The following is a 25,840-nucleotide window of genomic DNA, read 5'->3' as shown; positions in this document are numbered from 1 at the left end:
TGGTAGGATAATAAAAAAAGGGGTAGATTTGAGTTAGTAATTCATGTGATATTATAATAATTACAGAATCACAACTATCTGAGCCCATAATGTATGTATTACACGTACATGTATATATGTGTTGCATAAACATCCTCAAGTCGATCAGCTTCACCCAATTAAACCTCACTGCACAACCACATGTATTGATGGATCAAAAGTTGAATTTTACACATCTACCTTTAAATACAGCAAAGAAAAAGTTTTATCACTGGTACATCATAAAATTAAAGAAATCATCAGAGCCATTGTATTCAGCTCATACCACCTACCTTGATGAAATTGGTTTTGATCTTGAATTTAATTCAGTGATAACCTCCTTTCTATTGGTTTGAGAATTACCTATCAGTCCTTGAACAAGTATTAATGTATACACTTGAGGAACGTACATTATTGATTTTTTATGTTTTATATGTGATTTTTTTTAATCATGGAAGGAACTCAAAAATGGTTCCAAATTCAACAATAAATTGAAAGTACTACTGGAAAGGGTATCATATATTCACTTACTGCCTATAAAATAAATTGATAATTATGAACTCTCCAAATGATACTTCACCACAACTATTACCGGTATATTAATCTTGCTGCATTTGAGACGCTCAAAAATAAAAGATGCTTTAAACTTAAGTGTTTTAATTATACATATATCACTGAGCAGTGTTAATTAATGCATTCTTAATGTTCATCAATACTCTGATAAGAGAGATAACTCTTAATGACATAAATATCTATTATTCCTTAAATATAAATTTTGTCGAGTTGAAGTGTCTTTTTTGTCCAATTTAATTTTGCCCCGCAAGCTATGCTATGTTTGTTTGTATTTTACTTAACAAATACATTTCTTTTGGAAAATCTTAAGAGTTAAAGAAACATTTTATATGAGTGAGCAGAGGGTATATGAACCTTAATCTGGACACTTGTGTTCCCATGCAAATTGTCTGGATTAATGAAGTGCCTGGACTACTAAAACAAACCTTTTATAATTGGTAGACAGAAATTCAATGTATTAAATTTGTTCCCCAAAAAGTTTGTCAGAAGGTGACGTGACCGGATCATTATGGCATATAGAAGCATCTCACACTTTACAGTTTTATAAAGATGAATGGATAAAAAAATCAACTGGTACATGTGTCTAAATAAAAGGAGTCAATTTAATACTGACAGTTTTTAAAGTTTTGTTTGTATTTCAGTTCCAGCAATATGAGCAAACCATCTAGATTCTTAAATATATTTCATCTGGATTTTAATATCAATTATGTGACCCACAGTCACCTTTTCTTACAAAGATGCTGATTGGGTAATGCCAGAGCAAACAATTCATGCAGAACTCTTAGAATACAGAACTGAAAGCCTTCATATTTCTAATTTGTATCTTTAGATCCACCACCATAATCTCCTACATCAGACAGTATTAGGTCTGGTTTATATAAAGTTGACTAAACTTCTGCTTGATTGAATCTCAGTATTGCCTTATGTGACAAAATCCTTTAATTCTTGACAAAACATTTGACATCCAAACTCTCCCCAGTTCTGGCCAATATTCTCAAAATAAGATTATCAAAATTTGCTTGGTTCTCATTTGTTACTGGTGACTGGTATTAATTGTACAAACTCAAATAGGCATGTGATTGGCTGAGCAAATAAATTATGTGTGATCAGATGCATCTTCACTTCTTGTTAACTGAGGCATTTTATTTCCTGTAAAAATGTCAGCTGCCAAACTGCTTGGGTAGGTCTCCTAATAAACCATTATACTCTTATAAGAAAATCTGCATATAAGATTTGTAAAGTTTAAAATACATATGAATTGAAATTATTATTTGTTGAGGGTACATCAATATTTTGCAGAAGTTTTGAGAATTTAACACCTTCAATAACAGTAATGAACTATCAAATAAATTTCAAAAGAAAGGCCAGGAATATAGCAATTTGAATACAAATAGTTTTACCTTCTTGCAATATCAATTTATTTTTTAGTTTGACATTCAACAACACATTGCAGGAATTTGAAGTAGAATTAGGTGTAAATATTTGAGGCCTGTCTGAGTCATTAAATGTAAACATTTCCACAAACTGAAAGAGAGGGACAAATTAAACTTCTTAACAAGACTGATCAAAGAGAAAAACTAGAAACTAGGCCACAAAGGGGAATAACCTCGTAGCTAGATTGCAAAAGGGGTCTCTTTACCTTGACTATTTTGCATTTAAATCTATTATTAATGTTCTTCTAGTTGGACACAATTTCTTCTGCTGAGCAAGGGCACACAAGGGGACAAGCATGGATGAGCGAGTAGAAAAAAATCATCACTCAGATACATTATTGAAGGGGGGGGGGGACTAGAAACTTGTGGGGTTAATTATTAGCTATATTTGAACTACAATATATTACGATGAAAAAGGAAAAAATAAGCAATTATTCACTCACATGATTAAAGACCCATATTATAAATACTAACAGTGTTTGAAACTCACCGTAAAATAAGCTAAACATGCAGGGCTGACTTCCAGTAAAAGTTGTCAGCCCTGCCAAAAATCCAGTAGCCCGAGAAAATATTTGTCTTTTATAATTTGTTTTAGCAATAATGTGAATGGGGCCAGATTACCGTATCTTCGATCCCGAACCAATAGGCTGACAAATTCTACCCTTTGCTTCTTACAATCTGCAGCCGATACTATTAGTTGATTTGAGAGAGATTTATCAAAGATCTGAATATTATAGTTTATGGAAAATTTTTACACATCCAGCCGGTGTCTATACATGCAAATCTGTTCGCCCGCGACAAAATTTATGTGTCTCGAGCGGTCGGGAGCACGATTATTTCAAACACTGATACTAAATACTACATATACATATATTCATCATCTTTCTCTTAGAACGATTTCCCATTCCCAAAATTAAGAGATCTACTGGCTTTTACGGTCACATCATCATGAGTAGCACTAAGTCTCACCTACATGAAGGAATGGAATTCTGGATTTGTATTGCATGAATTTTATAATTGGTTGAGGACACTCTGCTTAATGCAGTAATGAATTTATTTTTTTGAAAATTGAGCATAACATACATGTACATGATAATTAAACAGTACATAATGATTCAATACGATAGTTGTCTACAATATTCAGTATGTTAGACTGGTTTGTTCCGCCAATCAAATTCAAATATTTATCAACAATTACTCGTTTTATAATGCCAGTAATCGTATCAATTTGATTGCGTAAATATATAAAAAAAATACCTGTACAGAGATCCAATAAAAAGACACGTGTTTTCCACTTTCATTTTACGAGATAAGGGAAACAACCCAATTTCTTTCTTCTTTTTTAAATTCCTTTTATTTACAAAGGCATAATAACTGGATAGATTAAAAATCCCGAGGGAAGAGAGAGAGAGAATTCAATTCGTCTCAAAATTTCACAATAGACATAAACTTCCATGTCATTCAGTCGTTTTCGAAAATGAATTATGAAATTTACTTTCTTTACCTTTACTGGCAATATACTGCGTGTATTTGTAGAATTTGAAATGCATTAACAGTAAATCTTTGTAACATTTAACGAAGAATAGAGCGTATGAACCTTATCTCTGCTTGTTATGAAGGGCTTATATCAGGTACATTTTGTAGTCTTTGAACGGTACTTTGTGTGTTTTTCAAGATGAACTCTCGCCATGTCGTCACCGACTCCTTACATTTACATTAGCTTTATACCAATGAACGTTGTACTTACGTCGTTCAAAGGGAGATCATTTGAAAACATCCAGAGTTACCTTATGCAAATTTCACAAGATAACTGCTAAGCATTTGAGAGATAAGTATAAATTGGAGATTTCTGGAGGGTGGTGGTGGGTTAATATTTTTGCTTCTTTCAGGCAGTAAAACACATGAACCAACCTGCTTCATGTATTGATATAGTGTTTTATAAATAAATTTTAACCTCAGAAATTTAAATCTTAATATATTTTTTGTTCTTGAAACGAATGTCTTGTCTGCATAAATCAGAGTTGTGACTGTGTTAATTCAAAATAGTAAGAAAACTTATTCTTTACAATGATTAAGATTGAATTTTTGTAATAATTAAGATATTTTGTAAATTACGAGGATGTAACTAAACAAGGCACATGCTCATTGTTGAATTAAAAAACGATACAAAACCTTTCTTCGTGTTGTGAAGATTATAATACAAAGTCATTGTTGCAGTCTTTGAAAAGTAACTGCATGTTTTGTGAGCTGAACTCTAGTCATCACGAGATCAGAAACCATTGAAAGCGCGAGAGCTCTAACCGAGTTCCTAGACTTATGTAGATGAACGATTTTTTTAATGATAACTGTCATAAGATTGCATTTTTGCATCAATGTTAGATACATTGCGAGGCATTGCAGTTACAAGATCAATAAAGAACCCCCAATTACTTTTTTTTAATAATGAAATTTATCTTCGATGTATCACATTTCGTGAAATTCGTATTCTTGACAAAAACTTGCAATTTCACTTAACATCATTCATGCGTAAATAATTTTGAAGCGTAAATAATTTTGAAATCCTGATATTTTTTGAAGTACATCAGACACAAATCAAAGCCAAATAAAATCTTGAAATGCCAAGACTCAACTGCTGCATTATACTTGTTCGCCATACAAATGGAGATCACTTGAGATTTCTAATGTGCATTCTAGAACAAATGATTTTCAATTGTGCGCATGTACTTTTATTCTTTTGGTCCATATCATTATTCAGTCGTTTTCGAAAATGAATTATGAAATTTACTTTCTTTACCTTTACTGGCAATATACTGCGTGTATTTGTAGAATTTGAAATGCATTAACAGTAAATCTTTGTAACATTTAACGAAGAATAGAGCGTATGAACCTTATCTCTGCTTGTTATGAAGGGCTTATAATATCAGGTACATTTTGTAGTCTTTGAACGGTACTTTGTGTGTTTTTCAAGATGAACTCTCGCCATGTCGTCACCGACTCCTTACATTTACATTAGCTTTATACCAATGAACGTTGTACTTACGTCGTTCGAAGGGAGATCATTTGAAAACATCCAGTTACCTTATGCAAATTTCACAAGATAACTGCTAAGCATTTGAGAGATAAGTATAAATTGGAGATTTCTGGAGGGTGGTGGTGGGCTAATATTTCTGCTTCTTTCAGGCAGTAAAACACATGAACCAACCTGCTTCATGTATCTGCACATGCATGTACATGTATTGTATTGCATATGCAACCTGTGCACCTTATGCTTGATCAAATGAATCGCTCTTATTTTTAGTTACACACATTGATATAGTATTTTATAAATAAATTTTAACCTCAGAAATTTAAATCTTAATATATTTTTTGTTCTTGAAACGAATGTCTTGTCTGCATAAATCAGAGTTGTGACTGTGTTAATTTTGTTGGTTCAAAATAGTAAGAAAACTTATTCTTTACAATGATTAAGATTGTCATGAATTTTTGTAATAATTAAGATATATAGTAAATTACGAGGATGTAACTAAACAAGGCACATGCTCATTGTTGAATTAAAAAACGATACAAAACCTTTCTTCGTGTTGTGAAGATTATAATACAAAGTCATTGTTGCAGTCTTTGAAAAGTAACTGTTTTGTGAGCTGAACTCTAGTCATCACGTGACCAGAAACCGTTCACCGCTATCAATTGAAAGCGCGAGAGCTCTAACCGAGTTCCTAGACTTATGTAGATAAACGATTTTTTTAATGATATCTTCATAAGATTGCATTTTTGCATCAATGTTAGATACATTGCGAGGCATTGCCGTTACAAGATCAATAAAGAACCCCCAATTACTTTTTTTTAATAATGAAATTTATCTTCGATGTATCATGTTGTAAATTTTGAATTTACTAGGGGGAGGTAAATGCAAAATTTACAACATGATAACTAAGAAAGCATGTTTGAACGCTGATAAAGATGACTTTGACGCTTGAGCCAGTTGGTAGAACCAATGTTTAACTGGTTCGGTGATGTTAAATGGAATCATGTGCAACGCCTGGCTGTCCGTCAGTTGGTAGAGGCTGACATATGACATAAAGTTCAGCCACCACTGAACTGCTGATGAGGCCCCGTCATATGGTGTTAGGTGCACAGTGACTCTGGGTGGGTTGTTAGTGGTCACTGTGGGTGTTGTTCTCACTGTAGAGATCGTCGGGAGCGTTAGTGAGATTGAGCCAGCCGGCCTCTCTGTTGAACTGGTTGTTGTTGTTGTGGTGGACGTTGTTCTTGATCTAGTGGTCTTGGGGGGAGTGTCATCTTGTCCTCCACTGGCTTCTTGTTCTGACCTGGCCCTGGTTTGCATTCCAGTGTTTTGGTTATCCGGCTTCATGGTGAAAGGTCCAAATGGATCTAAAGGATTTTCCACCAATGGTAACTCTCTCTTTAAAAGGAGGTTTCAAGATGTTTTGTGGGAGAATCAGCTGATGTGTGCAGGGGAAACAAGTCTTAATGCACTGCGTAATGAAAAATAACAAAGTCGGAATTAAAAGTTGTCGATACTTGTATTTGGCGACTCGCAATAGAATGTATATTTAATAACATATTATAAGCAAAACATTAATAACAATAAATGACAATCTTAATATGAGAAAATCATTATGTAATGAATTGACAGTCAAGTTTTCGTGTCTCAAATATAAGAAAAATTACAAGTTAAAATTAACAAAATAAATTGTTTTGTTTTCAAAAAGAATGTCATAATTAAACTCTGGAAACATTTTATCGAGTACGAAGTTACTATAAAGACCTATATCTACATAAATCTAAAAATATATCTTTTACCCTGTAAACAAATTACACAATATTACATAACAATGGTTTCCCGACTGATCAATGCAAAGTTAAAAAGATAATGATGCCAAAATTCATAAAATACAACAATTTACCTTAATTATTAATTTACTGCTAAGAAATTTCATTGTTTTTAAACTCTAACTCGAAACGTGCCGAATGCGAAAATACCAATCTCACAGTATTAAAGAGTTCAATACTAAATTTAGAAGCTTAGCGCGAAGATTCAAATTACTAAATGTACAAAGATCAGTGGTGGGAAATAAAAAGTTAAAAACATACATTATAATAAAAAGAGAAATTTGAAACATATTTACACTTTAGGTTATTAACCAGAATACTTAACTTATTAACTTTGATTAATAAAGTTAAACAATAAAAATATACACATAAAAGTTGAACATAAATCAAGCTTTGCTTTAAACTAAAGTCTTTACATTTTCTTAATAACCAAGTAAAATAGTAAACTAAAACTTAGAAAAAATTGTAACATACCTGCGTAATGAAAAATAACAAAGTCGGAATTAAAAGTTGTCGATACTTGTATTTGGCGACTCGCAATAGAATGACCAAAAACGAGTGCGAGCGCTATGATCAATTCCGACTGACCACGCAGGTAACCAATCAAAAAGCAGAATCGAGTGCATGGACAATTACCTTGTTTTGTTTTGAACATATTTTATTGACTAAATCAAAAGGATTGGAAACAAGTTCTTACAACTTACTAGTTCCTCTCCTTAAATATATTACTACATGTCATGCAATTGAAATAGTACACAGAAATATAGATTTAAAAAGTGATACAAATGAAATATCTGTTCAATAACATAGCAAATTTAAAATCTACAGGTTTCATCAATAAATTTATGCACAGCAGCAAAAATATTTGTATTGGTTTGTAAAGGCAAATTTACATCACCCCATAATAACAAATTTGTGTCAATAGTGACCAATTCGTCAAGAAAAAATAGGCGGTTAAAAAGATTATTCCTAGCGTTTGGGTAATTTCTACAGGCAAAAAAGAAATGATAAACATCTTCATACTTTCCACATGAACATAAAGGACTATTAATAATATTTCGTTTGTGTAGATCATAGTTAAGTATACAATTATGTCTAAGTTTAGTATGGATTATATTTGTATTACGTTTGCCAAATGAAAAATAGATTGGGGGATTTTTTAGTTCTGTAGTTAAGTTTTTACGAAATGCATTGAGTGAGATGGCTTCTCTTGTTTCTATCTTTAATAAATTCCACTGTTTCACAGCATCGGGTATAAAAGACCTTTTGTATAATTCTAATCTGCATCTTGGAGCAGTGAATTGTTCTTTATTACGGGTATTATATTTTGATATTTTTTCACGCTTGTGTGGAACAATATCATTCAAGTATTCAGGTACACAACCATTATGAATTTTGTACATAGTCGTCATTTTTGCGACATAGCGCCTAAATTTCAACGTTTCCCAGCCAGTTTCAGAGTAAAGTATTTCTCTTGACACAAAAATTGGAAGTCCTGTAACAATCCTAGCTGCAGATAGTTGAACTCTTTCAAGCTTTTCGGCATCAAGGTTAGAGCAGCCATCCCAAACAATAGAAGCGTATTCGAGCGAGGGTCTGATAAATGTGACATATAATTTTGAAAGGTGTGTCCTACCAATTTTAAACTTAAGTTTTTTTAAAAGCCCAAGTTTTTTATAAGCATTGTTTACAGTGCTATCAATGTATTCTGACCAGCTAAGGTTTTGTGACAACAATAGACCTAAGTGACGATGAACTGGGACACACTCCAGTCTGTCGCCTTTAAAAAATAATTTAGGCATAACAGAAATATTTTTCTTGTTGAAAAAAATAACTTTTGTTTTGGAAGGGTTGAATTTTAGAAGCCACTGATTTGACCAAAGTTCCAGAATATGTAAATCGTGATTTAAATTATATTCAATATCAAGTATATTGTATGAAGATTTTTGAAGCGAATTATCATCAGCAAAAAGTCTACACATTGATAACATATTTACAGCAACATCATTTACATATATCAAAAATAAAAGTGGACCTAAAACAGAACCTTGGGGTACACCTGCAAAAATATCTAGTTTTGATGATAACAGATCCTTATACATTACTTTTTGTGACCTTTTATACAAATAACTAGAAAACCACTGAAGAAGATCACCTGATATACCGTAAGTTTGTAATTTAAAAAGAAGCCCCTTGTGCCATACTCTGTCAAAAGCTTTTGAAAGATCGCAGAAAACCATACAACATGATTTACCTTCATCAATATTTTGAACAATACTATGATATGTTTCTAGTAATTGATACACAGTGGAATGACCTGGTAAAAATCCTGCCTGATATCGATAAAACAAATTATTACAATGAAAATAATTGTACATATGTTTGAAAATAATTCTCTCCATAATTTTGCTAACACAAGAGAGTAACGACACAGGTCTATAATTAGAAACTAAAGAGGGATCATCTTTTTTAAACAGGGGAATAACATGAGCGATTTTCCAAAAAGCTGGAAACGTTTTTTTCTGATAAAGACCTGTTAAACAACAATGTAAGTGGTTTAGCAACTGTATAAAGAGTAGATTTTAACATTTTGTGACTAATACAGTCAGGACCTATGGCTTTGTTCACGGGAAGAACTGATATAATATCTATTACTTCTTGTTCCTCAATGACAATATTACAGAGTGTGTCACTACACAAATTGTACATGTTTGGCAATGTTTCATCTGAATCGTCAATTGTCGAAATTGAAGAAAAATACGAATTTATCGCTTCAATCTTATCGATATCTGAATAAGCAAAATGTTTTATACCGTTATCATTATTTATTTCTATTGGTGGGATTTCGTTGGATAATTTCACGTTGAATGCGTCTTTCATCAACTTCCAATATAGTTTATTATTATTTTTGCTTGAATCCATTAAGAATGTATCTATATTGTCGTAGTAATTTGTTATCGCATATTTTTTCATATTATTTACCGAATTTCGAACCGTTCTGTATGCGGCAAAATCAGAATCTTTTTTAGTTTTGTGTGCTTTCTTACGAAGTCGGTTCCTAGTTCTCATTGTTTTCCTTAGAAGTGAGTCAAACCATGGTTTGTCGCGAGGACGTATGGTTACCGTTTGTTCAGGTATACATTCACGAACACACGAAAGATATTCAGAAGTAAAGTTTTCTGATGCTATATCTACTGTATGAGCCTCGTTTCTGTTCTTATTCCAATCACAGTTTTCAATTAAAGAATTTAGTTTTTCAAAGTCAGCTCTTTTATAAGCCCACACTTTTCTTTTGTAAGATCGATTATAATTTATGTTTGAAGAAAGCGATATATATGTAGCTCTGTGGTCACTTATGGAAGAGTCCATTACTAATGTACCCGATTCACGAACTTGAATGTCAACAGAAGTGAGAATTGGGTCAAGGAGCGTGCTCGACGTGTGCGTAATTCTTGTCGGTTCGATAATATTATTAACAAGGTTGTGTGTTGAAATAATTTCATGGATGATATGTGTTTGTGGAGTATTAAGAAGATCAACATTAATATCACCGACTAAAACTATTTTATCCGATTTTTCACTCATTTTGTCAATACACCATGAAAGTTTGGTCCAAAAACCACTATCAGAGTTCGGAGGACGATATACACAGCATAAAAAGATTTTAGAGGTATGGTTATCAATTTCGATACATATACATTCAATGTTAGAGGGTTCAAAATCATGGCGTCTAATAACACGTATTTGGTTAGAGAAATAAATCATGACACCTCCCCCGAAACAGTTCCTATCTTTTCTTATTATATTACAAAATCCATCCAAATATAAGTCTTCATTATTTACGGTATTGTCAAGATGGGTTTCTGTAAAACATAAAAGATCGAAGTCGTGAACGAAAGAGTTTAAATGACCTAGTTTGTGTCGAATACTTCGGATATTAAGGTGTAGAATGTCAAGGACATTTTCAATAGCAGGGCCCGGATTGACCTCAATGTCACCACAAGCCAATAGAACAAATGTGAAAAATTGTAAATAAAAGTTGATGTACACAGATTTTAGTGTAATGGATGTCAAGCAATGAGTGAGTATTCTAAAAACATTTTTCATCAGTTGCAATATACATGCGCATGAAAAAAACAACCATAAACATGTTTTTGATGTACCTCTGCCAGATAAATAGAAAAGACCAATTGCAGCACGATATTGTTCGATTGAGTTACCCATTATCTACCTTGTGACATAAGTAGAATTTAAAAAAGAGGCTGCAATCGGTAGCTGCTAAAGTTATGACAAATACAAAAACCACTAAATACACATATTTGTTTGCATGACTTAGAGATTTTGGATATAATGTATAGTTCAAAGTATCAACAAAAAAATAATACAAAGTATAACACAAACACAAGATAAACAGGAAAAACAAATAGAATATGAATATGTACATAGGGATAACATGGGTAATAATATACTGTACACTGGTGTAAATTAATGAATACAAAACCAGTGTAAATAAGTTGAAAAGGTTTAAAGTTGTGGAAAGTCTTTTGAGAAAATTGTAAAGGTACACATTTACAAAAATGGTATCTTCACAAAAACAAATAGCGGAATGGATATACAATGCAACAAAAATGTATATACATAATTGAATAAACAAGAGATGCAAAAAATGCATAGGGTAAAGGGAATTGAGAAGTTGTGGATAAAGTTGATTTACTCTGGAACATACAAAAAATTAAATTTAGAAAAATATTGAAGCTATTGTTATGATTGACATTTAGTTTTATAGATCTTACTGAAATACTTGTCAGAAAATCATCAGAGGATTTTGTAAAAATGACTACACTGCCTCCTGAATTTCATGTCCGAATTTGACCAAGTCTGATTCGTCTCTGATATGATGGTACTTATCGCGATTGTCTTTAACAGTTATTTTTCCATTAGAAGATCTTGCATTCTTGAGGAGACTTTGTCGACACAATTGTCTGCACAGATAGAGTAGTCTGTCGCGGAATTTAGTCAGATCCTCATTAACCGAAATACGCTTAGTTTCTTCGCAATCATGAAATTTGCTGGAGTTTCTGAGCACATGGAATTTCGTATCCACAGATTTCAGGCGAGCGATGATTTGGCGTGGACCTGGTCGTTGTTTTCTGGGGTTTCCAACTCTGTGTGAGTTTATAATATCATCTTTTGACAGTTCTATTCCGGCAGCTGAGGTAGCCTCAAGGAGCTTTTGACTGGTGTTTTCGCCTTCTGATTCAGGAATTCCTGATACTCGGATGAGCGGACGTCTGCCGTACTGTTCAAGCTCATCAATCTGTCGACGCATGTCGTTGTTCTCATTTCGTAGATGGTCTATCTCCTCACGAAGTGGGGCAATTTTTTCTTCAATCATGGAGGAAATTTCCTCTCGAAATGATTCACGGATACCCTCTCTAACAGCTTCGGCAATTTTTTGAATATCCTCTGGAGATAATGTCAATGGACCATTTAAAACATAGTGGGGCTGAAAACCAGGGTTGAACTGCTGGAGGTGTGGTTCTAAATTTTCATAGCCATGAGTTGATGGGGATGTTGGCGTTGAAGCGCATATTGGAGATGGCTTTTGATGCTCCTGTGTGGTAGTGTTTTCAGATACCGACCCTTCCTTAGATTTTTTAGGGGTGCGAGCTGCCGCATCAGCAAAAGATTTTGACATATCTTGAAGAGTTCTTTTATTAGATTCACACATTTTCAAGAATACACAATACCACTAATATAAACACACCTTTATAGAATCAAATGTAATTGTGCAATATACAGTAACATAGGTTTACAAGCCTTATAACTGAAAATTCAGGCTTAGGACGACTCCATGCCACACATCCAGGTTAGAGTGAGTAATGTTCATAACGCTAACACCAGCATATAAAATTCAAACACAAATAACTCACATATTTCAGCATTGCTCCCTGAATTTTCAAATCATAACACACCCTTCAATGTTCTTATAGTTTTCTTATAGTTTTCAAGCCTATACCACATACATTCTCAGCTAGATTCAACTTAAAACTCACATTTAGTCGGAGCTGATAAAAAACCGTACACCATTGAACAAGGGCCACAACTTTTTCTTACGGTTACGGTTGATTAATTTACGATTTTACCTGGGAGACTTATTCTTTGATACCCCAAAAAACTGACAATTTTAGCTTACGGCTATATCGGCAATGATTGAATTTTAACACTATAAATCTGCCAAACAAACATAGCAAAACTGAGTAAAATAGATGAAAGAGTAAAACAAGTTTCATGTCGCAATCGTATTAGTGTCATCCTTTGTTACGATATATTTTTAACCGGGAAGTGATAAATGTTTTATAAACACTATTAAATGACCACATGTAGTAACAAAAGAAACTGCATGCCAAAGACTTAGAGAAATAAACAATTTCCTGATCCATTGACTTAGAGTAAATTTGCTTTATAGAAAGTTTTCTTACAAAGGAATTTCATCTAAAACATGTTAAAAGTACAATCTAAATTTCCTTAGAAATATTTACTGTATTTGAAATGATTTATAAATTTTGAATAAAAATTGACTTAATAAGAAAAAGAATGAAATAGAATTATAATTTAGATTTTATGATTATACTTAATAAAACAGATTTCTTGACTAAAAAGGTTTTGAATTTACTAGGGGGAGGTAAATGCAAAATTTACAACATGATAGATGTATCAGATTTCGTGAAATTCGTATTTTTGACTAAAAACTTGCAATTTCACTTGTTAACATCATTCATGCGTAAATAATTTTGAAGCGTGAATAATTTTGAAATCCTGATATTTTTTGAAGTACATCAGACACAAATCAAAGCCAAATAAAAATCTTGAAATGCCAAGACTCAACTGCTGCATTATACTTGTTCGCCATACAAATGGAGATCACTTGAGATTTCTAATGTGCATTCTAGAACAAATGATTTTTTATTTGTGTGCATGTACTTTTAATCTTTTGGTGCAAGGCAAAATTTCAAGCATGAAATCAGAGAGAGAGAGAGAGAGAGAGAGAGAGAATTCAATTCGTCTAAAAATTTCACAATAGACATGAACTTCCATATCATTATTCAGTCGTTTTCGAAAATGTATTATGAAATTTACTTTCTTTACCTTTACTGGCAATATACTGCGTGTATTTGTAGAATTTGAAATGCATTAACAGTAAATCTTTGTAACATTTTACGAGGAATAGAGTATCTGAACCTATCTCTGCTTGTTATGAAGGACTTATATCAGGTATATTTTGTAGTCTTTGAACGGTACTTTGTGTGTTTTTCAAGATGAACTCTCGCCATCTCGTCACCGACTCCTTACATTTACATTAGCTTTATACCAATGAACGTTGTACTTACGTCGTTCAAAGGGAGATCATTTGAAAACCTCCAGAGTTACCTTATGAGAATTTCACAAGATAACTGCTAAGCATTTGAGAGCTAAGTATAAATTGGAGATTTCTGGAGGTTGGTGGTGGGCTAATATTTCTGCTTCTTTCAGGCAGTAAAACACATGAACCAACCTGCTTCATGTATCTGCACATGCATGTACATGTATTGTCCTGCATATGCAACCTGTGCACCTTATGCTTGATCAAATGAATCGCTCTTATTTTTAGTTACACATATTGATATAGTGTTTTATAAATAAATTTTAACCTCGGAAATTTGAATCTTAATATATTTTTTGTTCTTGAAACGAATGTCTTGTCTGCATAAATCAGAGTTGTGACTGTGTTAATTTTGTTGGTTCAAAATAGTAAGAAAACTTATTCTTTACAATGATTAAGATTGAATTTTTGTAATAATAAAGATATAGTAAATTACGAGGATGTGACTAAAAAAGGCACATGCTCATTGTTGAATTAAAAACGATACAAAACCTTTTTTCGTGTTGTGAAGATTATAATACAAAGTCATTGTTGCAGTCTTTGAAAAAGTAACTGTTTTGTGAGCTGAACTCTAGTCATCACGTGACCAGAAACCGTTCACCGCTATCAATTGAACTTGAAGCGCGAGAGCTAGACTTATGTAGCCGAGTTCCTAGACTTATGTAGATAAACGATTTTTTTAATGATAACTGTCATAAGATTGTATTTTTGCATCAATGTTAGATACATTGCAAGGCATTGCCGTTACAAGATCAATAAAGAACCCCCAATTACTTTTTTTTAATAATGAAATTTATGAAATTTATCTTCGATGTATCAGATTTCGTGAAATTCGTATTTTTGACTAAAAACTTGCAATTTCACTTGTTAACATCATTCATGCGTAAATAATTTTGAAGCGTAAATAATTTTGAAATACTGATATTTTTGAAGTACATCAGACACAAATCAAAGCCAAATAAAAATCTTGAAATGCCAAGACTCAACTGCTGCATTATACTTGTTCGCCATACAAATTGTGATCATTTGAGACTTCTAATGTGCATTACTAGAACAAATTTTCAATTGTGCGCATGTACTTTTATTCTTTTGGTGCAAGGCAAAATTTCAAGCATAAAATCAGAGAGAGAGAGAGAGAGAGAGAGAGAGAGAGAGAGGGGAGGGGAGAAGGATGTAGAATTCAATCAACCACATCATCCGCTTTTCACAGTTCACGTGTGTGTGTTTTTCTTGTTTGTTTGGTTGGTTGGTTTTTTTTTTTTTTTTTTTTTGGGGGGGGGGGTATTCCATTGGGTTTTCAACATGGGGTAATTGCAAAATTTCCCTAGAAAAATCTTTCCCAAAAGGCAAAGTTTTCATTTCTTTGTGTTAGTGTAATATAGTTTACTTAGAATACTATAAATTTAGTTTCATTTCATTGAATTTCATTCACTGTAGATTTTATTCTATCATACATGAGGAGACACTCTTCAGATGGAAAAAAATAGAGCCTGGCATAATTAAGTTAGTTATGCTAAAATTAAAGACTGTCTAATTTGTGCCCAATCTTACTCTTTATCTGCCTTTTGATCTTAGAATAGACTTTTTAAACCGGAGACAATATGTGGGTAAACACGCTGGTGGCGTTGGAGGGGGGGGGGGGGTGTTAGCTACACAGTGCTATGTGTATACAGCATTGTACAAGTACATGTAGATCAGATATGTACAGACAAAGTCAATAAATACTCCGAAACTGTGAAAATACTACAAATAATGATGTGAATATTTTTCCTTTTTTGTGGCCATTATATGAAAAAAAAAACTGACCACAGAATATTTCTAAAATAGCCTCTCATAAGAGCTTGGTAGTAATGTCATTAACTTACTAATACTATCCAGTTTTTTTAAAGCCTGAAAGTTTTCTTACATGTAAAAAGGCATGGTTATATATAATAACAATGTATAAGGAAAATAAAGATTCTTAATTTAGGTGTGGATGAGGATAATCGACATTGCTGGAAGCTCGTTATTCTTGCATAAATGACCGGGACACTTTATGAGAATTATCATCTTTGCAGCTTGTTTACCAAATACCTGGTAATGATTGTTTGAGGATCGAGTCCCCCCCCCCCCCCCCCACCAGATACTGTATCCTTCTTAATCAGGGCAACTTCCATACACATGTGAGCAATGCAGCCCTTCTACCACAAAGAACCTTTTTAAACACATAAACAGACCAATCATTTAATGTTTTGTTCATTTCTAATGATCGAGATACATGTAAAATGGGAATAAAACACGAAGTCATACATGTATATCGACAATAATTCAATTAGGAATCCCCTTTGCTAAATTTAGAATTTTGAGATCAGACATTTTATGTCAGTTTTATATGTTTTCCCAGAAGGGTAAGTACCTTTTACTTTTCACTTAATTATTTCATGTCAAGTAAAACGACCCTGAAAATCTACAATGTCATAAAACAAAGTAATCAATCACTGTTGCTGAAAAACTTTTATATCCTGCGCTGATAATCATATACTTATTAAATTTTCAACAGTGAAATACTGTGATTTATTTATTGAATAAAAGTGATATTCTCTCACAGTGTGAAAGAATACCAAAAATGATATTCTCTCACAGTGTGAAAGGATATCAAAGTAAGTAAAAAATAATTTCTGGTCTGTCATAAGATAGAGGTAGTAACTAAGTATCTTGATAGAGCTAAAACTGCAAATTTCTTCCTTAATATGTTGCTAAAATCCATGCTATGTAATGTTTTCAGTCTGACACACAACTTCTAAGCTATGACGTCTCAACCGCTCAGCTATGACGTCACGCCTATGACACTGTGTTTTAAAAGAAAAGACAGAGGCAAAGGGAAAATAAAAGAAAATGTAATAAACAGAAAATTCAATGTTTTGTAGATGAATATGGAATTTATTTCACTCGTGAGACAGGATTTTTTGATATTTTCACTCGTGCTTCGCACTCGTGAAAATATCAAAAAATCCTGTCCCACTCGTGAAATAAATTCCATATTCATCTACAAAACATTGAATATCCTCTATTTATTCTTTCTTAAAGATTTGTACAATACAATATGATTCATAAGTTTAAATTAAGATTTCAATTTTTAATGAAACACATCTTTAGAAATAATGTCGAAGTTTTGCGATTACGTAAGGTACCTCAAAAAAAAGCGTCTGTGTGTGTGTGTGTGTACGTATGTATTCACAAATCTTTGAAATTGTGAAGGCACAGACGATTTTATTACTAATCAAATGTTTCTGATAAGAAAAGAAAAGTCATTAAAAATGTAATTTTACATGATTATTGCAAACGCGTATCTTAATTAACTCGTCTTCAATGTAACTTGTACAAATATGTCAGGTCTTAGCAACTTGCACAAATGCACAAAAGTACAGCTCCTCGATCGGAAACACGTACACCTTTAATGTCAAAGTGGTACTAAAAGAAAGGTTGATTTTCCCTCAACGATTCTTCCGGATCAAATCAACGTGTCTGTGCCACAGTATGAGTGAACATGTTGCTGTGCATTCATGTACATGTAAAGGAATACTTTTAGTAGACACTTTTCCATATTAATTCGGTTATGATCTTAAATCTAGTCCCAGCCAACAGCAAACTGTTTGATCACATTAACCACCTGTGAATCAGCACCCTCTATGCGAAGAAAATCTTCCTCGTATGATGAAATGGGGGATTGGTTTCCTACAACGTCCACAACAACAAGTCGGGGCTCCCTTCCAGCCCAAGGCTGTGATCGGTAGCGATCCATGGCATCCTTCAGTTGATAATGCTCTTGTTCAGTGTAAGTTTTTGAGGTAAATAAAACAAATACATTTACTTCCAACTGGTTCCTAATTGCAAAATCTATAGGTTTGGTCAGATTTGAACTTTCAACACCACCAACGAAAAGCGAATTTTCCACATTTTGAAGCCTGTCGTCTGGGGATATCGGTAGAGGACTGCAAATATCGGAAGCACCGAATGGTAAAACATGGTAGGTATTTACGTATCTGATGAGTTCTAACAGAATACCCGTAACTGCCTGGCGTGAGGTTATCTTAGCAGAAACTACGCAGTCAGAGGGAGAAATAGTCAAATCAATACCGAAAGCCATCCGAACACTCCTGGCCTCAAAAATGTCGGTCCGTGGTTTCAGTGACTTATAAAAAGCTTCCTCAAGAGCACAAAGAATTGTTTCTGATGGCGTAAACACATTTCCGCGAGCAGTCCGTTCTCCCGATTTGTGCTGGAAATATGCTGTAAGAATTTCGAATGGATGCACCCGTGCCTCATTCAGCAAACCCAAATCGTTCAATTTTTGCGCAACTATGTTTACATCTCCGTCATACAAGTTGAATACCTCATTTGATGCTAAAGAATTCAGGTTACGAATGACTGCATGGATTGGCATATGTTGAAGCAGAGCATGCCATATCTCTGGTTTGTTCAGGAATTCTTTCCGAACATGTTCATGACAAAGTTGGTGTGTTTCAATTAAGTGAATCAGGTGAGCCTCATCGCCCCTTGTCCTGCACCTTCTGGCTTCTTCCACTCCTTGTATGTAATTCTTCACGGATTCTAATTCAGGAGACGGATGATGGATATTTAAATTGGCTCCATTTAAACCACGGATGATGTATCCAAGTATATACTGCACTTCCTGATTGAAAGGTTTGACATGCGCAAGGCGTATTACATCCTTGTGACTCATATTTCCTCTTTTGCGGTATTTGGTCACGTGATATGCTAATTTCATCGGACCTCCCGGGTAATTATTGTAGAGATTAGAAATAGCTTTTCGCCTTGCACGTCCCCACTTTTTACCCACAGCATCTTCTTGGGAAAATTTAATGAATTTTATGAGGTGGTCAAATATTCTGCACACATCTGGGATGATCCTGTTTGCCTCGCGCTTCGTTACTAAATCGCTGGACGTCGAGCAGACGGCCAGGGCACGAAGTATTGCGTTCTGCTTTGCTGCTCTTCCCTCCAAACTGTATTGTTTAATAACACGAACAACATCTTTCCCTCTACCACCAGCAATTAACCTGAAAATGTAGATCTCAGTTATCAATACTGGCACATATAATTATTCAACACATACAGTAGATTATTTAAAGAATGAATTTATTAGCTACCTAAGTTATACTGTATAACCTGGGTGGGGACAGTTTACGCTTTATAAACCGCAAAGTGGTTACTAAATGTAACATCAAGCGGATTAATATGTTTTTGACGTAAGTCATTGTGATGAAGGCAACACAGGTTATACGAAACAAACTACATGTAATTTCTTTTTCCAATTAAATCATGTTATACAGCTGTACAACCAAAATTAAATTATTAAGGAATACCAGGTGATAGGCTCTTGCCAATTATATAAAATTTAATTCAACTTGGGTAGCTATTAAATTCATTCCTTAAATACATCTAATATAACCCTTTTTTCGAGGTCGATCCAGTCTTGCTTATCATATGACGCCAAACTAGAAGACACATCTTCGTGGACGGTCGTCCTGCTTTTCCGCGATTACCTAACACTGCTTTTCCGCGGTTAGTTTTATTCTGGTAGTTTACATTCAGTCGAAGTCAAAAACGGAAGTCGTGCTCTTAGCATCTCAATCAACTGTCAGTTTAATAATCGCAATGAAAAAAGTGCAGAAATTGCTTTGGTCAAAGGACACACACGCTACACCAAACAAAAGAAAGTAATGCGAAGTTTTCAATACATGAATTAAAAGATATTGATGAAGCATCTTAAGAATTTTAATTTTTCGAACAAACCACTCGAATGAGTAATATTTGACTGCTTTACAGTTTGTTTACTTTCGGAAATGTCAGATTGATTCGGACCTACATGTAGTTACATGTAAATTCGGTCAATGCTACAAGGTTCCTCGACTATTGATAAATCTAATACAGAGTTAATCTAGTATTTTGCTACAATGTTTATTTGATATCATTTCATTTTGAAATTTCTAAATTTTTAAAGTCAGTATCAAAAATTGTATAAAAAATATACACTGTACAACAGTCATGAAGTTTAAAAGATGATGATTTGACACCGTATCTCAGAACTGTTTCAGTACTTTGATTTCTATATGTCATGTTTTATCACCTTTTTTAAAACCTCCTTTCCGCGATTTTTAAAAGGTCACGGTTGGCGCTTAGGATTGCTACAACGCAAAATGTAATATTTACTCAAAACGTAATAAATTGTTTATTACATTTTGCGTCGAGGCTAACTCATAATGTAGTAACGCAAAATGTAATAACACACTTTTTGGATTATTTAATTTTGCGTCGAGATCAACCCAGAATGTAATAACGCAAAATGTAATAACACTTTTTTGGCTTATTAGATATTGCGTTATTACATGTTGCATCGAGGTTTAGGTAAAATGTAGTAACATACTTTTTTTTAGATTTAAGATTAGAATTCAGACATTATTTGAGCCCATTTTAAGTCACATTTCCTGGTGTTTCAAAAATCTGTCAATACGATATGGTATTAAAATATATGTACATGTAAATTCACATTTTTTGTTCCTAAACTTCTGTGCCGAAATTTACACATATTTTATCATGCCATTGAAGTTAATACTTGCGTTACTAGAGATAAAACTTATCCATCCAAATTCAAGGAGAAACAATTTACAGAGGAGCAACAAGTTGAACTTGCAATAAAATAGAACAGAAACGCTTTTAGCTTATACACTGTAAGTTATAAATAAAATTAAATCCTTTTCGATTTATTAAAAAATAAATTAAGGTACATGTATATGAACAATGATTCAAATCCAGAAAACTTCCAAAAGTTCGAAAATATGGTCATCAGTTTGTTATGGCAATTAACAAGGATTGTTACATTTTCTTTTGATAAATTCTGCTTTGGGATCAATACGTGTATTAAACGTATGTCACCGGGTTCACAGGTGCGTGAAAGTCAGTCAATATATCGGGTCTCAATAGCTCAGCTGGTTAGAGCGCTGGCACGGTACGCCAGAGGCCCTGGGTTCGAGTCCCGGTTGAGACTTGATTTTTCACCACCTGTGACATTTGGCGCCCAACGTACAAATACCCATTATTCCCTTGGAACATGCTTCACGCATTTCCTTAACTCATAGAATTCGAGGACGAATTTCTACGAAGAGGGGGAATATGTCACCGGGTTCACAGGTGCGTGAAAGTCAGTCAATATATCGGGTCTCAATAGCTCAGTTGGTTAGAGCGCTGGCACGGTACGCCAGAGGCCCTGGGTTCGAGTCCCGGTTGAGACTTGATTTTTCACCACCTGTCGGTTGAGACTTGATTTTTCACCACCTGTCAGGTGGTGAAAAATCAAAGGCCCTGGGTTCGAGTCCCGGTTGAGACTTGATTTTTCACCACCTGTCGGTTGAGACTTGATTTTTCACCACCTGTCAGGTGGTGAAAAATCAAGTCTTAACCGGGACTCGAACCCAGGGCCTCTGGCGTACCGTGCCAGCGCTCTAACCAACTGAGCTATTGAGACAGTATATATACAAACAGCATGGATTTTCTTTTATGGCAAAGTTGGACCATTGAAGTTTCAGCTTTAAGTACTTCAAAATTGTTTTCTGCTTTAATATACGTGTAACTGTATATGTACTAATTTAAAAAAAAAATCAATTATTTGGCAAGCGTCTTTTGCATATCATAACAATTCCAAGGGAGGCAACTTTCAGATTATTTCTATTTTTCCAAAGTATGTACAGGATAAAAATACATTAAAAAATACCAAATTACTAATTATATAAATTAAAGGAATTTTTAGAAGTAGGTTTGTACATCCATAAGTGTTGCCAGAATACTTCAAGAATGCACAGCTTTCTTTATGGTTCTGTAAAGTACATGTACTTTCGTTTTCACCATCAACAATATAGGTGCCTCGAAGTCCGCGATTTTTTTATCTGTCTGTTTATCTTTGTATTTATTTCAACGTCCGATAAATGAACAAATTTAAAACGCAAGTGACTTATTTTAACTTGACTTTACCTGTGGATAAAACTGAGATCAATTTTTGTAGAGGAGTGCGATACAGAGTGGGGATGATAAACTGAATTAGGTCCTCCAAGAATCAGGAACTGTTTTAGTTTCCGAAAATCCGACTCTAGTGGAATTCCTGAACATTGTTCCATGTTCCATTACAATATATTGAAGATTACAGAGGAAAACTGCTGTGATGTGATGGATTGTTTATAAGAATACCCTAGGAATTTTTGAATGATGTCATAGTTTTAAAATAGAAATGCTACTGTGAGTCAGGAATAGCGCATAATTTCAAATCGCTGAAAACAATCCTGGGTACTATATGTTTATGTTTTAACTTTATTCACCAATTAAGGGTCCTCAGGGGACATTTACAATCATAATAGTATGATCACATTTAAATGTCATTTTGATAATATAATAAAAATATTAATCATTTCTACAATGAAGGTACAAATGGAAGATGTACAATACCACAAATTAATGATACTTGTGAAAATGTAAGAGATGTAACATATCCACAATTGTCTGAAACTGGGTCAAAAATATGAGAGAGGTAGAAAACCACTTGAAGGTATATAGAAAATGATAATAATAATAATAGCAGCTTATTTTGTGTATTGTAAAACAGGTGGCTTGAATACAAAGGATACCAAGGGATAATGCCTGTGGACACTCAATCTGATTGGCAAACTTGTACTTTAAGTATTCAAGACATTCAATGTACAATTGAAAGTGGTAGGGAAAGTTAAAAAAAAAATGTACATTACAAATAATTATGTTCTTTACACAAAATACACCTTTATGAAATGAGTCACAGCTAGGTAATACAGGTATTTTATGTTCCAGTATTCAGAATCGTTATACCGACTTGTACTAGTATTTGAAATATTTAACATTTCCATGCACACTTGTCTAAAACTGGGTCAATAAAAGAAAAAAATGAAGATACCGTACAAAACCATTTGATGATATACACGGCAGCAAATCCAGACGGTTGGGGTGTGAAAGTTGTTAAACTTATGTAGTAAAGTAACGGAAAATGATCTTGCACCCCCCCCCTTTTCCCCACGAGAAAGGGACCTGGTTGTACCTTTAAGATGGTAAGCAGAAAGTTTATAGATTGGCTTGTCCTAAATTTGAGTTGAATTTTTTAAAAGGACCGTGGAAGGAAAATCCAGTGTCCGCCTTTGATTAGATGTAAATCAATCTAACGTACAATATTTACGAAATGAATTCAATTTTTGAAGATTCATGAGGACATGAACTACGACGCTTCACGCCGGCATATTTCATGAAGCGCGTTAGCGCTTCATGATAAATATGCCGGCGTGAAGCGTCGTAGTTCATGTACCTCATGAATCTTCAAAAATTGAATTCATTTCTTATATTTACATTATTTTTCTGATGAGTTGCCACAAATTACACAATTCAACTGTCATTTTTAAAGCAAAACAGTTTGCACTATAGTTTTGACGTCAAGTACGGTATTATGACGTAACAATGGAGATATTCATGCTCATCCATGGTAGTTCATGAGAAAATGAACAGTCGTCTTATTTGCAAAGAATCTTAAGGAAAAATATTTGGAAATGTAAATATAAGTGTATATAGTCCAACACTGCAATGACAAATCAGCAAAATGTACGTTTCAGTGTGCATGTATATGCATTTCTTGTCTACGGTATATGTTGGACTTGAATGCTCATTTCATACCCATAAATGATCCATTCGTGCTATCCATCTGCGTAAACCAGTAATTAAAATAATGTTATGTACCTTTATACTCTAAATAATATCACAGCTAGTTTATTTAGAATACTGCGTTTTTAATTTACTGATTTAGATGGAGGCTTTAATTGAGAGTATCATGCTGTAATTTTTTTTTAATTTACTTGACGAGCGATTGAAGGTAGAGTCAAATTTTACAATATGATTATTAGTTATCAAGATGTTAAGATGAGTTTTTCCTCCAACCAGGTAATCAAAATTTACAACATGACGCCACGCAACTAGACTCGCCAGTTTGGAAAAAAACATATAAAGAAACTGGCTGCATGGTACGATCTAAATATCCTTTCTAAAATAATTAGTCGCTTCATTTTTAAGAAGGGGTTAAACTATTTCAGAAAGAAAAATAAAATTTTACAGTATAATAAAATGTGTTATGATCAAACTCCCAAATACGTTTTGTTACTTATTGCACAAGTATACTATAATAACCGACACACACTGTTATTAGATACAAAAAATAATTTAAAAAAAATAATTAAATAAAACAATTTTTAAAAAAAAAAGGTTAAACAAATGAAATGTGGTGCTAACTTTTAAATGCAATAATTTATCAATGCTGTAAAGTACATATTCATATTTTAGGACGATCAGTTCAGCCGAAAACAGTTTATTTCCAAATATTTCCATTTCTATTTGTTTTCTCTGTGCTTATGAGAGTTGATTTCTTGATCATTCTAGCGGAATGCAAATTTTGCCAAGCGAAAGGTCAGTAGCTAAGAAGGCATAATATGCATGTAATTCTCGTGCGGCTGTCTTTGTGTCTGACTCTAAGGAGGCCTAATATGCATATATTTCCATTTCTATTTATTTTCTCTGTGATAACTCTTTGAAAGTTAGGAGAGTTGATTTCTTGATCATTCCACCGAAATGCAAATTTCGCCAAGCGAAAGGTCAGGAGCTAAGAAGGCCTAATATGCATGTAATTCTCGTGCGGCTGTCTTTGTGTTTTGACGTCAGTGGGCGGGGACTATTGAAATTGACATGTGAGGCCTCGTGTAATTTAAATCTACTAGTCTACATTTTTAAAATCTAAATTTACAATTTTATTTCACAATGAAATGGAAATATAAGGAATCACTGTCTAGTTAGTAGAGTATGCCAGGGACATCAACGATAGTTGGAAACGTGGGATAATTTATGCATAACGGGCTTCGCCCGTTATGCAAATTATCCCACGTTTCCAACTATCGTTGATGCCCTGGCATACTCTACTAACTAGACAGTGATTCCTAAAGTAATTCTCGTGCGGCAGTCTTTGTGTTTGACGTCAGTGGGCGGGGTCTATTAAAATTGACATGTGAGGCCTCGTGTAATTTAAATCTATTAGTCTACATTTTTAAAATCTAAATTTACAATTTTATTTCAAAATGAAATGGAAATATAAGGAATCACTGTCTAGTTAGTAGAGTATGCCAGGGCATCAACGATAGTTGGAAACGTGGGATAATTTGCATAACGGGCTAACTAGACAGTGATTCCTTAAAAATATTAGACTAGCTGAAACTCGCAGTGCCGAATGATTTCACTTTTTTAAAAGAATTAACTGCAATTTAAATTTAAACATCTAACTAAAAGATTTGCATTATTGTCACCACCCTTCCTTAATTTCATTAGTATATAAAATAAAAATACTTAAAAGATTTAATTTTAAATAAAAATTTTGTTTTAAATTCAATTTCATCCTTTTTGGGTCCCCAACTTTTCGACACATAATCACAACATG

The 25,840-nt window shown here is 33.6% G+C and overlaps 1 protein-coding gene and 2 non-coding genes across 3 annotated transcripts; 2 read left to right on the top strand and 1 right to left on the bottom strand.

The window, feature by feature from the left end:
• Positions 1-17,401: 17,401 nt before the first annotated feature.
• LOC133187585 (RNA-binding protein RO60-like) lies at positions 17,402-22,508 on the bottom strand. The gene is made up of 2 exons (XM_061323007.1): positions 22,330-22,508; positions 17,402-19,361 (listed from the first exon to the last, which is right to left on the bottom strand). Exons 1-2 carry the CDS (start codon positions 22,470-22,472, stop codon positions 17,909-17,911), a joined length of 1,596 nt encoding a protein of 531 aa, XP_061178991.1. The 5' UTR covers positions 22,473-22,508; the 3' UTR covers positions 17,402-17,908.
• Trnat-ggu (transfer RNA threonine (anticodon GGU)) lies at positions 21,276-21,349 on the top strand. The gene has a single exon. It is a non-coding gene; the product is annotated as a tRNA-Thr (tRNA).
• Trnat-ggu (transfer RNA threonine (anticodon GGU)) lies at positions 21,520-21,593 on the top strand. The gene has a single exon. It is a non-coding gene; the product is annotated as a tRNA-Thr (tRNA).
• Positions 22,509-25,840: the final 3,332 nt, after the last annotated feature.

Source organism: Saccostrea echinata, unplaced genomic scaffold (genome assembly GCF_033153115.1).
Source record: "Saccostrea echinata isolate AGI-Se365-2 ecotype Australia unplaced genomic scaffold, CSIRO_AGI_Sech_v1 ptg000015l, whole genome shotgun sequence".
NCBI classification, from domain to species: Eukaryota; Metazoa; Mollusca; class Bivalvia; order Ostreida; family Ostreidae; genus Saccostrea; species Saccostrea echinata.
The sequence above is the reverse complement of the archived record's forward strand: the minus strand, read 5'-3'. Positions and strand labels throughout refer to the sequence as shown.

What these genes read in the sequence shown, in the direction of transcription:
- LOC133187585 (XM_061323007.1), bottom strand. Translation starts at nt 22,472, where the DNA reads ATGGAACAATGTTCAGGAATTCCACTAGAGTCGGATTTTCGGAAACTA. An exon ending in GATCTCAGTTTTATCCACAG is followed by an intron (nt 19,362 to 22,329) that starts GTAAAGTCAAGT and finishes CTACATTTTCAG; the next exon opens with GTTAATTGCTGGTGGTAGAG.